Source organism: Eurosta solidaginis, chromosome 1 (genome assembly GCF_040869045.1).
Source record: "Eurosta solidaginis isolate ZX-2024a chromosome 1, ASM4086904v1, whole genome shotgun sequence".
NCBI lineage: Eukaryota > Metazoa > Arthropoda > Insecta > Diptera > Tephritidae > Eurosta > Eurosta solidaginis.
The window spans coordinates 307,634,267-307,649,169 of record NC_090319.1 but is presented as its reverse complement, the minus strand read 5'-3'; the positions used below and the strand labels follow the sequence as shown (position 1 = coordinate 307,649,169).

The following is a 14,903-nucleotide window of genomic DNA, read 5'->3' as shown; positions in this document are numbered from 1 at the left end:
AGCCAAATATGAATGTATCCTACAAATATCTCACATGGGAGGCTTTCATAAACCCAAGCTCCTCAAGATCAGATGGTGGGGGCGTTATGGCCTAGAAGGTTTAATGGGGTAATATTAATTGTTGCTTCTTAATGAAACGTACCGAACCTGTATGCGGAAAAGGCCCATCAACATCGAAAACACACCCCAAAAGGTTCGTGAAGTGTCGTTATCGTTAATACAACAACAAAAACAGGAAACCGTTTAGCATCCGCTGTGCCATTATCCAACTGTAAACTGGCTTTCAATAATTTTACGGGGATATCCCAGCTTGAAATAAGGGGTTGAATCTATTCAGCCACGATGTGGTTTGGTGCGCGGTAGCTAGAACAATAAAAGAAAATACTGTCAAGGGTTTCAAAACGGGTGATGCCGTGTGGGAAATTTCCGCCCAGTTAATTATACCTAACCTAGGAGCGAGGGTATGTTACAGGCTATTAAGAACCTTTCATTGATGATATTGCTAACATTGCTTCCATAACCAAAGCCTTTTACAAGGCTTTTGCTACATCTGTGCAGGCTGGGGGTATATATAAATAAATTAGCATAAATAATTAAATACAGATATACTCGTATGCATTTATATATCTACGTATGTACATAAATGTTGGAAAATAACTATTTACATACATAAATAAATAACTCTTTGGTACGCCAAGGTCTGCTGGTAAATTTGGCTTGCGGCGAAACATGAACATGACAACAATTTTTTATGCGACACTCTATTTTTGTCATTTAATGTATTTTGACATTTTTTCAATTGGATTGGCATCTTATTTCGGAAGCATTTTACGTACAAAATTGTTTTATGCTTGAATTTATGCATGCGTATGCATACTACTGTGTTTGTGGAGACGTGTCCGATTTACGCCCAAGTTACCGCATTATTTATATATCTATACATAGAAGTATCTCCTAATGAACAGGGACACTTTCCTTAGCCGGACAGTTTGACATGAACACAAATTTAAGGTGAAATTTTTAGAAAAATTTGCCCTCCGTTGGTCGGGCACTTTCTTGGTCAGACGCGAACAGTTGTATGCTACTGAATTGGATAAAAAACCTCTACTGTGCGGCCACAAACCCCTTATGGGCGGACATTTAGATATGTGGTCATAACAAACCACTCAAAAACCTCTCTAGGATACACCCAAACTTCTCACAAGCGAACAAAGTGAGCGACTAAATATAAATTTTTACGTTTGAAAAACGTCTTACTGGTTGCACACATATGAGAAAAAGGGTCACCCCAAATAAGTAAGAATGCGCCCAAGTTCAAGAGGTGTCACAGTCTGTCAATACGTAGTAACGCTTTTATGAAAACTAAAAAGCAAGCAGATTAAAAAAGATAGGTAAGGTTGCACTGGTTGGTTCTTAGGAACTTTGTATAAATGTAATGTCTCCATAGAGTTACCAAAAGCCGAACTGAAAAACCCACTCAAGAATCATGAACTTTTAGAACTAACTACATACGTACTCTTGGAAAATTTTAGAATTTACTTAGGGTTCATCCCACTAACGGTTTCTAAACTTGAAAATTTGATTTAGTGTGCTCTTTTACACCTTGCAGGCTTACGCTTGGTTTAAAAACTTTACTAATTATTTAATCATGCTCAGCTTTTGTCTCCTTTCCTAGTCTATCCGCTTTTTCGTTACCATTCATACCCATATGATCGGGACTATATAATAACTGTAAGCTTCTCCGTATTTCAGTTCATCCAAGTGCTTATTTGCAACTTAACGCGCTAGTAGTTGTTGTTGTTGTTATTGTTGTGTTAACGATAAAGGCACTCCCCGAAGGCTTTGGGGAGTGTTATCGATGTTGATGGTCCTATGCCGGATATAGAGGGGGTACGTTCCGGTAACAAAGCACCATTAAGGTACTAGCCGGACCATCTCGGGAACGATTTGTATATATGACCACATTAAACCTTCTAGGCCATCCCGCCCTCCCCACGCCCTACTTCCATGAGGAACTTGGAGTAGCCAGAGCCTCGGCTGTTAATGAAACAAGATTTGCCACGGATAGGTGAGGTTGACAACACGCTCATAGTTGTTATGCTATGCGAGATTATTGCCACAATGACCGCCTGGTTGTTATTACAAATGTTTACGCGACTGCAGTATCTATGCCAGTTTGTATAATCTTGGTATTGCTGGGAGTATATCCCGTTTCCATTAGTTTGGTTCCATTTCCGTAATGTATATCGTATCTTTTGACATTTCGGCGATGTTGCTCCACCCTTCCTACTCTATTGGGGTTCTAAGATCTCATCGTCAAAAGAAAATAGGAGATTGTGAGTGCTAAATCTATTAACCAATTGAAAAAAATGTAAAATAGCTACCCCTTAAGTTGAGCGGATACCCCTCTTGGTTGGACAACAGTTGACTGACGGTGCGTATCCGCCCAAGGGAGGTTTCACTGTTTATGTATGTATGTGTTTCATAGAAAGTGAATATTAGCTATTTGGTTAATACACACATATGTACTTACACTTAAGTACCTTTTATCGCTTCTTGTGGTTTCTTTTACCACAAAATCTTAATATGATTTGGAAGGAAGTGTGCCCGTAAAATTGTTGCGTATACGCCATGGTGTCCATTTGCTAATCTTAATGTGGACATTTGCGAATTCAGCGTGAACCGAAAAACACGATTGCAAAGCAAATTGAAATTATTAAATTGATGCATATATTATATAAAAATATCTACTACCTAAAATTTCATCAATACTCGAGCGGAGTATTTATTACGGACTGGTCTTATCAGCAATCGCCTGATTTCCGCAAAAATTTAAACAATCAATTTGGTCTAATTAAGAAAATTTAAAAATTTACTTTGAGCGTTTCTTTATACAAATATTGATTTATTGGCGCTAGTTTACTTTTTCCACTTCCTTAAATAATTTTAATAAATAACGTATTTCACGTGTAACAAAAAAAGTGTCCTTTCTTTTGTACTTCCAGGTCGTCCGGCGCCAAAGGTAACTTGGTGGCGTGATGATATGGAGTTAATTGGCACCAGTCATACGTCAGTTGAGGAAGGTGCGACTATTATGGTAAATCAATTGTTGATTGGCACTACGACACGTGATTACTTTGGTGCAAAAATTGAGTGTCGCGCACAAGGTACAAAGCTTATACCGCCTGTGGTGAAGGACGTTACGTGCAAGTACATTGTAAGTGAATATTTTATGTTAAATACGTATTATTATGCAGTTTAAATTCGTAAAGGATTTTAAAGTGGGAAAAAAATCGATCAATAGTTGCTTACGGCTATAAGGAATTCATTAAGCTACAGCTGTGAGCAGAAAATATCCGTTTTTCAGGGTAGCAAGGTCTTTCTGGCTAGAAGTGAATGGCATGATTCTTGATTCTACCTATCAATAGTCATTGGGGTTTTAACGGGGCACTGTCCAATGGGAATCCATGCGGTATGTCTCAATACACTGGAAACCCTATCCTGCTGCAGCTGTTCAGAGATGATGAGGTAGAATCATCGAATCACTTTTTGCTTCATTTCTCAGCTTTTGCTAGAACTAGGCGAAAGTATTTCGGTCGCAACTAACTTGGAGGATTTATCCTAGATACAGATGGGTATCATTCGATTCTCTATGTAGCTGTAGCTACGTCACCGTCTCTTAATTTATTTTATGTGGTATCACACCGGACCTTCATGTTGTACAAGTCAGCTTCCCCTACCAGGGCAGCTACCACCTAACCCAACTTACGAAACTTGTCCATAAAAAAGAAGGTTATTTCTTTTAATTCTGACAAAAAGAGAGTTGCATTTAACCGACTCTAGCGTTGACTATCTGTTTGTTTGTTGGAAGTTTCAAGACGTCAAAATTTAAAGTTTCAGTTTTTTAAGAGGAAAAAGTTTTAAGGCCCTGTTCTGAAGCTAAAGTCACGCATCCTTTCCCTTTAAATAACGTGACACATTGGGTATTTTGAAATCTTTCGGGACCTACTAGCGAAACTCTTGCAGAGTCGCTGTTGAGCCATGTACTCCTACTATCTGAATCTTGACGGTGCTTGTGGTTCTGTCCAATTTCCATGTCCGAAGCTAATTAAGTTTCCCAAATATATATTTGGAATTTCGTCAAAATAATCTTCTTTTGAGACCCAGATGTTTTAATCGAAGAATGGCTGTCTAATCGGGCTATGATTCCTCGAAAGTTTCCGATGACTAATACATTGCACTCGCAAGAGCGTCCCCATAATATTTCCAAAATTTTCGAAAAAATAAAATGTAAAATATCTTTTTTTTTGAAGAGATGCCAGCACAAAATGTCTTTATCTGTTTAATTGTCAGTTAATATGTCGACTGACAACTTACAATGGAATAACCTTCTTTCTTAAACCATGACTTGTTATTTGTTAAACTCAAATTGCTAAGGAAACATTGGAAATTTGGACTTGAACTAGTCTTGACAATTCAGTTAATGGTTGTAGGTGCAGTAAAGGCGACGGGAGGGCTTACGTCACTTATGGCCACTATTACTGTTATTTTTACTGCTACTCTTGCTGCTAGTGATAATGTTACTACATATAACTGGTTGCCGTAGCAAATCGTTCATATCTGATACTTTTTTCAAGTTTCAGGAATTTCGAAAATTTGTAATTATGTCAAAATTTATTACCCTAGCCCTTTTGAAAGATATATTACAATTGCAGTAATTGTATGTATACTATTTCGATGTATTACATTATTGATACATTTTTGTAATCTGTATATTTTTTTTATTTCGTTTCTAGTGAAACCGGTGCGCGTGAAAATTCTCACAGCCAATGATTTGCTGACTGCCGGTCAGCCTGTGCCTTTGCGCTGCGATTCGTGGGGCTCATATCCGGCGGCGAAGATTACATGGTTGTTGGATGGTGAACCAATACGGAATGCGGAAGTCACTGTGCATAGTGACAGAGAGGTAAAATTGTGTTTGTTGAAATGTTCATATATGTATGCGTGCTTGTATGTGTACGTATATTACCACTATATGTATAGTTATGTACATACACTTTTATCGAAGCACTGTGCATAATTTTTTTTTATACTCAGCCTGCTTTGCCCACAGTATATTAACTTTGATTGGATAACGGTTGGTTGTACAGGTATAAAGGAATCGAGATAGATATAGACTTCCATATATCAAAATCATCAGTTTCGAAAAAAATTTTGATTGAGCCATGTCCGGCCGTCCGTCCGTCCGTCCGTTAACACGATAACTTGAATAAATTTTGAGGTATCTTGATGAAATTTGGTATGTAGGTTCCTGGGCACTCATTTCAGATCGCTATTTAAAATGAACGATATCGGACTATAACCACGCCCACTTTTTCGATATCGAAAATTTCGAAAAACGGAAAAGGTGCGATAATTCATTACCAAAGACGGATAAAGCGATGAAACTTTGTAGGTGAGTTGAACTTATGATGCAGAATAGAAAATCAGTAAAATTTTGGACAGTGAACGTGGCACCGCCCACTTTTAAAAGAAGGTAATTTAAAAGTTTTGCAAGCTGTAATTTGGCAGTCGTTGAAGATATCATAATGAAATTTGGCAGAAACGTTACTCCTATTACTATATGTGTGTTAAATAAAAATTACCAAAATCGGATGAAGAACACGCCCACTTTTTAAAAAAAAAATTTTAAAGTCGAATTTTAACAAAAATTTAATATCTTTACAGTATATAAGTAAATTATGTCAACATTTAACTCCAGTAATGATATGGTGCAACAAAATACAAAAATGAAATAGAATCTCAAAATGGGCGTGGCTCCGCCCTTTTTCATATAATTTGTCTGCGAAACTTTTAATGCCATAAGTCGAACAAAAATTTACCAATCATTGTGAAATTTGGTAGCGGATTACATTGTAGGACGATAATTATTTTCTGTGAAAAAGGCGAAATCGGTTGCAGCCACGCCCAGTTTTTATACACAGTCGACCGTCTGTCCTTCCGCTCGGCCGTTAACACGATAACTTGAGCAAAAATCGATATATCTTTACTAACCTCAGTCCACGTACTTATCTGAACTCTCTTTGTATTTGTATAAAAAAAGGCCGCAATCCGACTATGACCACGCCCACTTTTTCGATATTGAAAATTACGAAAAATGCAAAAAATGCCATAATTCTATACCAAATATGAAACAAGGGATGAAACATGGTAATTGTATAGGTCTATTGACGCAAAATATAACTTTAGAAAAAAACTTTGTAAAGTGGGTGTGACACCTACCATATTAAGTAGAAGAAAATTAAAAAGTTCTGTAGGACGAAAGCAAAAGCCCTTGAAATCTTGGCAGGAATTCTGTTCTTGGTATGACATATATAAATAAATCAGCCGTACCCGACAGAAGATGTTCTTGGTCACTCTGGTCCACATTTTGGTCGATATCTCCAGAACGCCTTCACATATACAACTAAGAGCTACTCCCTTTTAAAACCCTCATTAACACTTTTAAATTGATACCCATATCGGACAAACACATTCTAGAGTTACCCCTGGTCACCTCTATGACGATATCTCGAAAAGGCGTCCACCTATAGAACTAAGGCCCACTTCCATTTAAAATACTCATTAACACCTTTCATTTGATACCCATATCGTACAAACAAATTCTAGAATCACCCCTGGTCCACCTTTATGGCGATATTTCGAAAAGGTGTTCACCTATAGAACTAAGGCCCACGCCCTTTTAAAATACTCATTAACACTTTTCATTTGATACCCATATTGTACAAGCAAATTCTAGAGTCAGCACTGGTCCACCTTTATGGCGATATCCCAAAATGGCTTCCACCTATAGAACTATGGCCCACTCCCTTTTAGAGCACTCTTTAATACCTTCCATTTGATACACATGTTGTATGACAGGGTTTCCCTAGGTTCATTTTCCTACATGGTGATTTTCCCTTATTTTGTCTCCATAGCTCTCAACTGAGTATGTAATGTTCGGTTACACACGAACTTAGCCTTCCTTACTTGTTTTGATATAGAATTATTCTTGTTTGCTGATTGATACTATTTAGATTGATAGGCAATCAGTCACTGTGCTTTATTTCCACATAACTTTTTTATATGGGAGATCCAAAGAGTTTAGGTGGGCAGTATATCTAAATACATATCACTTAAATTTACCGGGAACAAAACTAATAGCTAATTTTTCCCCTTAAATTTGTATTAAAATTATATATAACTAAATTACAACAAATAAAAATTTCGCTCCTCAAATCATTTAAGCTTGTTTGTAAGTTAGAAAATCAGCAATCTAAAAGTATTAAAATTAAAAGCATTCTCTTTGATCATTCGCACACAACAAAGATACTAAAATACACACTATGTATTAGAGTACAAATTTTATTTGCAAGCAACTAATTAACTAAGAGCTCTACAACTGTTCAAGTCCACCGGCTCCCCAAATTTAAGAAAACCACACAACTCATTGCCATTACATCAAGTCCATTTTGTCAATTGTCAACTCTTGAAATCAACTGTAAATGAATTCGTCTCATGCGAATTTGAGTACAAAGTGCTATTATATATTAAATGCATGGCTTCTAGCGCTATTGTTGTAAATAGAAGGAATTTGAAAAAAAAAAAAACAAGTAAGGGTGAAACCGGACATTACATATCAAGCTGTACACTTAAAATGCTGTTGTTGTTTGTTTTTGTGGTTAATAGTGCTACAAGGCTGCGCAATAATACATACAGACATGGTTCTATTCTGAACTAATTTTCGTTTAAAAGAAGCAAAAGGGTACAGAGGCTAACACCAATGACCTTGAGCGGTTAATAATGCAGTTATCCTTCAGATATGGGGATTTCCGTACTGTTTATTTTAAAATAAAGATATAACAGAGCAATAAACATAAACACACAAGTGCCATTGTACTAAAAAGCGTTATTACAAAAAAAAGGGCAGGGTTATTAACGAAATTTTCCAACTTTTACTAGAAATAGCTTATTACCTGCATCTTCGCACTTTTACAAAAAGAAGGCGATTTAACCGATTTAGTCTACTTTTACCGAAAATATTTCCTGTTCAAAGGCATACATGTGCACAAATTTTTCGTCGAGTTATGGCTCCAGAAACTTTGGGAGATGCCTTGTAAGAAAGGGGCAGTGCCACGCCCATTTTCATAGATTTGAATTTTTTCCCATTTCTTGTTATAATGGCACAAAATACGATTGGTACAAAATTATTTTTCGCTAAGATTTAACTTATTATTTTTGCCTACTTATCCAAATATTTGTACCCAATTTTGAACATTGAAAATTGCTTAGACAAAAAAGGGTGCCACACACATTTTCAAAAATTTTAGTATTTTCCAATTTAATGTTATAATTCAATTTAGAAAGTCAAATTCTATTGATACAAAGCTCTTTTTCGCTAAAATATAGCTTTATTATTTTCATTTACGACCCTTTTAAAAATCCTTTATATATAAGTGCGCGTGGTCCTTAACCGATTTCGTTAATTTTTCTTCAAAGCATTCCTTATAGTAAAGGCAACCTCTCTGCCGAATTTTGTTACGATATATTTAACGATTTTTGATTAATAATATTTGTAAAATTGATTCTATCACAAGTGGGCGGTGCCACTCCCATTTTAAAAATGCTTTTCAAATTTTTGTCGATAGTCTCAATATCAGTCCACACGTCAAATTTCAATATTCTAGGTGTATTATTTACTAAATAATCAGGTTTTTGTGTTTTCAAAAATTTTATATATATAAAAAGTGGGCGTGGTTATCATTTTCAGTACCAATCTATTCTGTGTCCCAATAAGCTCGTGTACCAAATTTGGTGAAAATATATCAATATTTACTCAAGTTATCGTGTTAACGGACGGACCAACGGGCATGGCTCAATCAATTTTTTTTCAATACTGATGATTTTGATATATGGGAGTCTATATCTATCTTGATTCCTTTATACCTGTACAACCAACCGTTATCCAATCAAAGTTATAATATCCTGTGTATAAATACAGATGGGTATAAAAATATTTACTGTATGTACGTTTGTTGGTATGAGTAACTAAGTGCTTCTGCTGCAAACGCACAGCGCAATAACACTTTTGCAAACAACAGACGATGATGAAGTTGAAATGTAAGTGAATGTACATAACTAAGTGGGTTACATATTCTACATCTATATATATATATATATATATATGTACGTAGTCGTAATTGCACAAAGGAATCAAACAAATTTGTCAAGAACATTAGAATTACGAACTCGATTTTGGTAAAATTTCATTTAAGAATGTATATCTGTAAATATGTACTTTGTTTTGCCAATTACAGAGATTTAGATTATAAGGACTTAAACGAATTGGTATAGATAGGACGCGATATATTAAGATATATAGTAGGTTATTTAGTTCTATAAGAGTTTTCTATATGGGACAGGGATCGCAATATTTAGAGATATTTAGAAAGTCAATTTACAACATTTGGAATCATGCGACCTTCCTGTAGAGTTAGATTCTTGGAACTAAGGACTTAATTCACAACCCCATGGCAATGCAACATGAAGGAAAAAAATGTTCGCAAGATGGTTCAGGATTCGTAAAAATTCAAAAAAATTCTGCTAAGTGGAAATTTTGCTTTCGTGGTTTAACGAGCTTCCCTATAACACGGAGACCTGAAACTGCGCAAGAAACTTCGGTGCATACAAGGTTGTGATACCTTGATATATAAAAATAACGTGTCACTATGTTTGGCGCAAATGTACTCCTAAACTACTGAACCGATTTTGAATTAGTTTTGCAACCCGTGTGTAGTTTCATCTTGATTTCTGAGGGGACCCGCGATTTAGAGGTACTATTACATTTTTTTAATTCAGGAGAGTCTTTAGTTGTTCCATGTGCAATTTTTAAGCCGAATTTCAAAAGCAACGAAAATCTGCATTTCGTTTTAATATTTTATTGAAGTGTGAAAAATAGAAATCTATATATATAAAAAGAAAGGCTAAATTGTGTGTTAGTTGGTCGCCGTTATTTGAAGAGATGCGGCGGAGGATTTTGTTCAAACTTTCCCACAATATGCGTAAACCTCGCGCGGTGGTTACTTCATACGTTTGGTTACGATCGACGTACAGGGTCTCGAAATATGGGCCTAAACGTGGACCCGAGTACCCCTAGAATGTGTTTATAGCATATGAATAACAAATGAAAGCTGTTGATGAGTGCTTTAGTAGAGGGTAATTTTCATACCCCTGGGTGACTAGGGTCTCGAGATATAGGCCAAAACGTGGGCCAGTGAATGCCTAGATAGTGTTTATACAATATGGATATCAAATGAAAGCTGTTGATGAGAGCTTTTGTACAGAGTAATATATTTTCGAGATAGGGACTAGGACTGGGACTGAGACTCGGAGTGGGACTGGGACTGGAATAAAATACATACCACCCTCTGGGACAGACAATAACGGATGCAGAAGAAGGAGAAGGAAATGAGAGAAGAGAAAAGAGAGAAGGATATTGACAAAGAGATAGAATGAGACGAAGGTGGAGATAGATGAAGCGAAAAAGACGGAGGTAGGAGTGAATAAAAGGATTAGGAAAAAGTGATATATTATTCGATAACAATCCGATAGGAAACTGGTAATAATCCGATAACAAAGCGATGAGATTTTCTTAACATATCGATGACTTTTAGGTGATAAATCGATATTGTTTTTTAACAAACTGATAACTCTTCGATTTAAAATCTATTTTATTTAATTGTTTTTATATTATATTATTTTATTTTATTCTATTTTTCTTTTATTTTCTTATTTTATTTTATTTTATATTATTTTATTTTACTTTATTTTATTTTTTCCTGTTCTATTTAATTTAATTTGGCTTTATTTTGTTTTGTTTTATTTTATTTAATTTTATTTTATTTTATTTTTTATTTTATTTTTTTTTTGTTTTGCTGTAGTTTATTTTATTTTATATATTATTTTATTTTGTTTAATTTTTTTGTTATTTTATTTTATTTTAGTTTGTTCTATTTTAGTTTTTATTTTAGTTTTCATTTTATTTTATTTTATTTTATTTTATTTTATTTTATGTTATTTTATTTCCTGCTGACAAAATATCTAAAGTAACCACTGGCTAGAACTAGAACTAACACTTTACATTGTAAACTTGTATTTCTTTTATAAATCTGGTTCAAGTGCACCTAAAAAGTTTCTGTATAGCGCCATCTACTCGCATTGTATGCACATCATAAATCAGGTGTTGTGGAGGACTAAAGAACTACTGAAAGCTTGTGCTAATTTGAGCAAAAGAGTATGCAACTTATAAGTATAATCCCCCTTCGACGCACATCTATAAAGCTCTATAACGAACTGATCTTACCTCTCCTATAGTATGGTTCGAAATGATGGACGTTGTCAAGATATGCATGACATCTCCGATTTTTTTTTTAACGAGAGATAACTGCTTATAAAGTCATGAAAAAAAAAATAAAAAAAATTTTAATGCTCAAAATGGTCCATTTTTCTTAAGGATAAGGGTTTGTTGCCAAATGGCTACATCATCTGTTATTAGAGCGATATAATGAAAATTGTCAGGACTGAAACAAAACGAAAATGGAAGGAGAAAAAATTATTTTATTCAATTTAAATTGTTCAAAAAACATGTAGATGATATATTAATTTATATGAAAAAGTTTAAAACAATTATTTTTGTTGTTAAAACACAGAGCAATGCCACATTTTTCACATTTAACGCGACTGAAGCCCTTACATTCAGGACATTTGCAGCGCATTTTAGTTTCCGTGTGCTCGGGCCAGTGTCCAGTTTCATCTCTGCGAATATCCTTGGTAGGAAACTGTTGAGCAGGACCTCTTTTCTTCTTCATTTGAATTGCTGGTTCTATGCTACTTGGTCTGCCACGTTTTGTTCCCACTTTCACTTGGCTGAGGCAACGACCTATTTCAAGACGAAAATCAGCTTGGTTTAAAAGATTAGATTCCGTTTTGTTCTTCTGCTTCAGTACGCGTTTGTAGGTCAACCATGCATTGACCATTGTCATGTCAATCAAGTGATAAAATATGCGCAAGTACCACTTTCTACTTTTAATTGCAATTTTATACCGACCCATTAAACTATCTAAAAGGTCCACGCCTCCCATATGACGATTATATTCCTGAATAATATTGGGACATTTTACATCAACTACTTTGCCAGCTTTCCGATCAAATCGTTTTACTAATATTTCAGGAGATGTTCCTGCAAAAGAAGATATTAGGTTAACATATTTATTATCCTTCCAAACAACTGAAGTTATATCGTCTCCATCTATAGTCGTCATATATTCATGGCTTTTTCCGCGTTCTTCTTTTTTCATTGCGGCTTCTGTTGGTAATTTACAATTTGGAAATCTGTTTCTACGAACAGTTCCAAGCGAGAAAATATCTTTTTTGGCTAAATACACCATCACCATCATGGCTGTATAAAAATTATCATGATATATGCGATAATTTGGTTGTCTTGGAATAATACGAGACAAACGCAAAACAATGTTTGATGTTGCCCCAAGATCTGGTTCGTCACGCGGTCTGGGCATATTGTTTTCAGGACCAGTGTATATTTCAAAATTGTAGGCAAATCCAGAAATTCCTGCCAAAACAAACAATTTGAAACCCGATTTATGGGGTTTCATTGCCATATATTGTTTCATGAAGTGTTTCACTTTTGTTGTGCACATTTGTTCGTCGATGGCCAGTTGCTTTTCCAATGGTATGCTACTAAATTTGGAAAGAATATGATTGATTAGGGGCCTTATTTTGTATAACCGATCATGCCCTTCTTGACCACGTGGTTTAAAAGAAGAATTATCATTGAAGTGTATATTCTGCCGCAATTTTTCAAAGGCTTTGACTGGCATTATGTCTTTTACAAAAGAAATGCCCAGTTTATCACTCCAATAAGATCTAATACTCGGCGCATGTACAATAGACATATACAGTACAATGGCAATGTACTTTTTTATATCGGACGGAGCATATTTGTTATGTTTCTCTGGATTCTTTTGTACACTGTACAAATTTGTCTGCTCCACAATGTTCATTATAAGTTTATCAGTAAAAAAGTAACAAAAAAACTGGTATGGAGTCTCTAAACTTAATAATTCACCGTCTATTTCATCGTTGCCATGAAATTGGAGTTGATCTTCATTTAATTGTAGATTTTTTTCTCCAAATGATGTTTTTTTTGGTGCATTGTCCAAAATCTTCGGTTCAAGGGGCTGCAGAATTACATTCCAATGACGGACTCGGAGCTAAAGGAGGCTGCGTGATTGCATCTATTTCTGTATCATCATCAGAATGTGCCAGATCAGTCTGAGCAAAGTCTGGGTCCTCTATGTCATCTGCAAAGCCATTCTCATCTTCACTTTCGTCGCTATTATATTCCAGAAAATATTTCGTAAGCTCCTCCACTGATTCGAATGGTTTATTCATTTTGGAAACAACTGAACAAGAGAATTAATAGTGGTCACACAAGTTGAACAAACTATGATTATATGCACAATGTAGCCAAATGGTAATTTGATAACAATCAAAATTATTTGTATATATACAACTGCTGCAAATGCAAATACATACCTTTTTATGTATAAACAATAATTTTATATAACAATTGATGCTTTATTTATTATTTTACAATGCTTTTCAAAGTTCACCCTTCACTACTTATGGACAATGTGTATACTCATGTCAAAAAATTGCGCCAAAAAAAGCACGATCAATGAAAACACACGAGTCAACTTACGATTTCGTTTGAACAGTATGTAGCCAAAAGTCTACATCACGAATTAAACCGTTATCTGTGGTATATGCGAAATTATAGAACTTTTAATGCTATGTTGCCAAATGGCAACGCAATGCATTTAAGGGTTAAATTATAAGTCAGAGAAAGCTCTTCACTTAGGAAGTGTAAGGCTCTACCCTATCACAACTGCTCCCTACACTTTCTACGACACCGATATTTCGTTTTATGCATAACACGAAGTGATGTTTGAGCAAAAGTGACTTTCAATCAAATTCAAGAATACACCAAACTTGCCATGTAGTCGTATCCATAGTAACAATCTAATCGGCCGTATCACCTAATGTTGGTAAAAGACCTATAAGCTTTTCTAATTTTTACCTTTAATAAACAGACAACCAAAATCACGCACAATATAAACGGAAACAAACAAGAAATGAAATAAAAAACTCAACTCACCAAAGTTTATGTTGACGGTGATAGCGAAAGTTTTAGAATAGACCTGAAAGCAGCTACTAAGAATACTCATTCTGCCTAACCTAATTATGTCATCTCATCTGATCTCAATTGTGTTGGAGTAGATATGCTAGAATTGTATAATGCTCATTATTAGGTTTTTGTTGTTGCTATTTAAAGGCGGTTTGTTGTTTGACTTGAGTCACATTCTTTCGGCAGCAAACAAATCTCATAACCTAACCATGTATGGTTGTAATGCATGTATGTATGTAAGCTTTAAAAGTACACGCAAGCACATATGTAAGCATGTTCCGTTGTACTGCTTCCTTTTGGTAAGCATATAAGTTGGTAGGTCTTTTAAGTGTCAGTACTTAAGAGAATGTCACCGTTTGCTGCCATGTTGACGTACAGTAGTTCAAAGGCGCATGTGGTTATGAAGAGTGCTACTAAATTATGCCAGCTTAAAAGCGGGGTTATAATACGATGGGGTTACGCTGCCGACAAGTATCGCAAAGATGTTAGGGTTATCGTTTGAAAACAAACTTACCTTCAAGGCACATGCTCCGTAAATTCTATCTAAAGTACAAAGAGGCAACAATATCCCCAAGTCACTTACCGGCGGCACTTGGAG

General features: G+C 35.3%; 1 protein-coding gene across 1 annotated transcript in view; it reads left to right on the top strand.

Moving 5' to 3' along the window:
- The window catches only part of side (sidestep), a 527,768-nt gene that overhangs the window by 292,412 nt on the left and 220,453 nt on the right, over positions 1-14,903 (top strand). The window contains exons 7-8 of the mRNA XM_067761445.1: positions 3,006-3,221; positions 4,797-4,966. Coding sequence (XP_067617546.1) covers positions 3,006-3,221; positions 4,797-4,966 — 386 coding nt within the window. The remainder of the gene's footprint in view (positions 1-3,005; positions 3,222-4,796; positions 4,967-14,903) is intronic.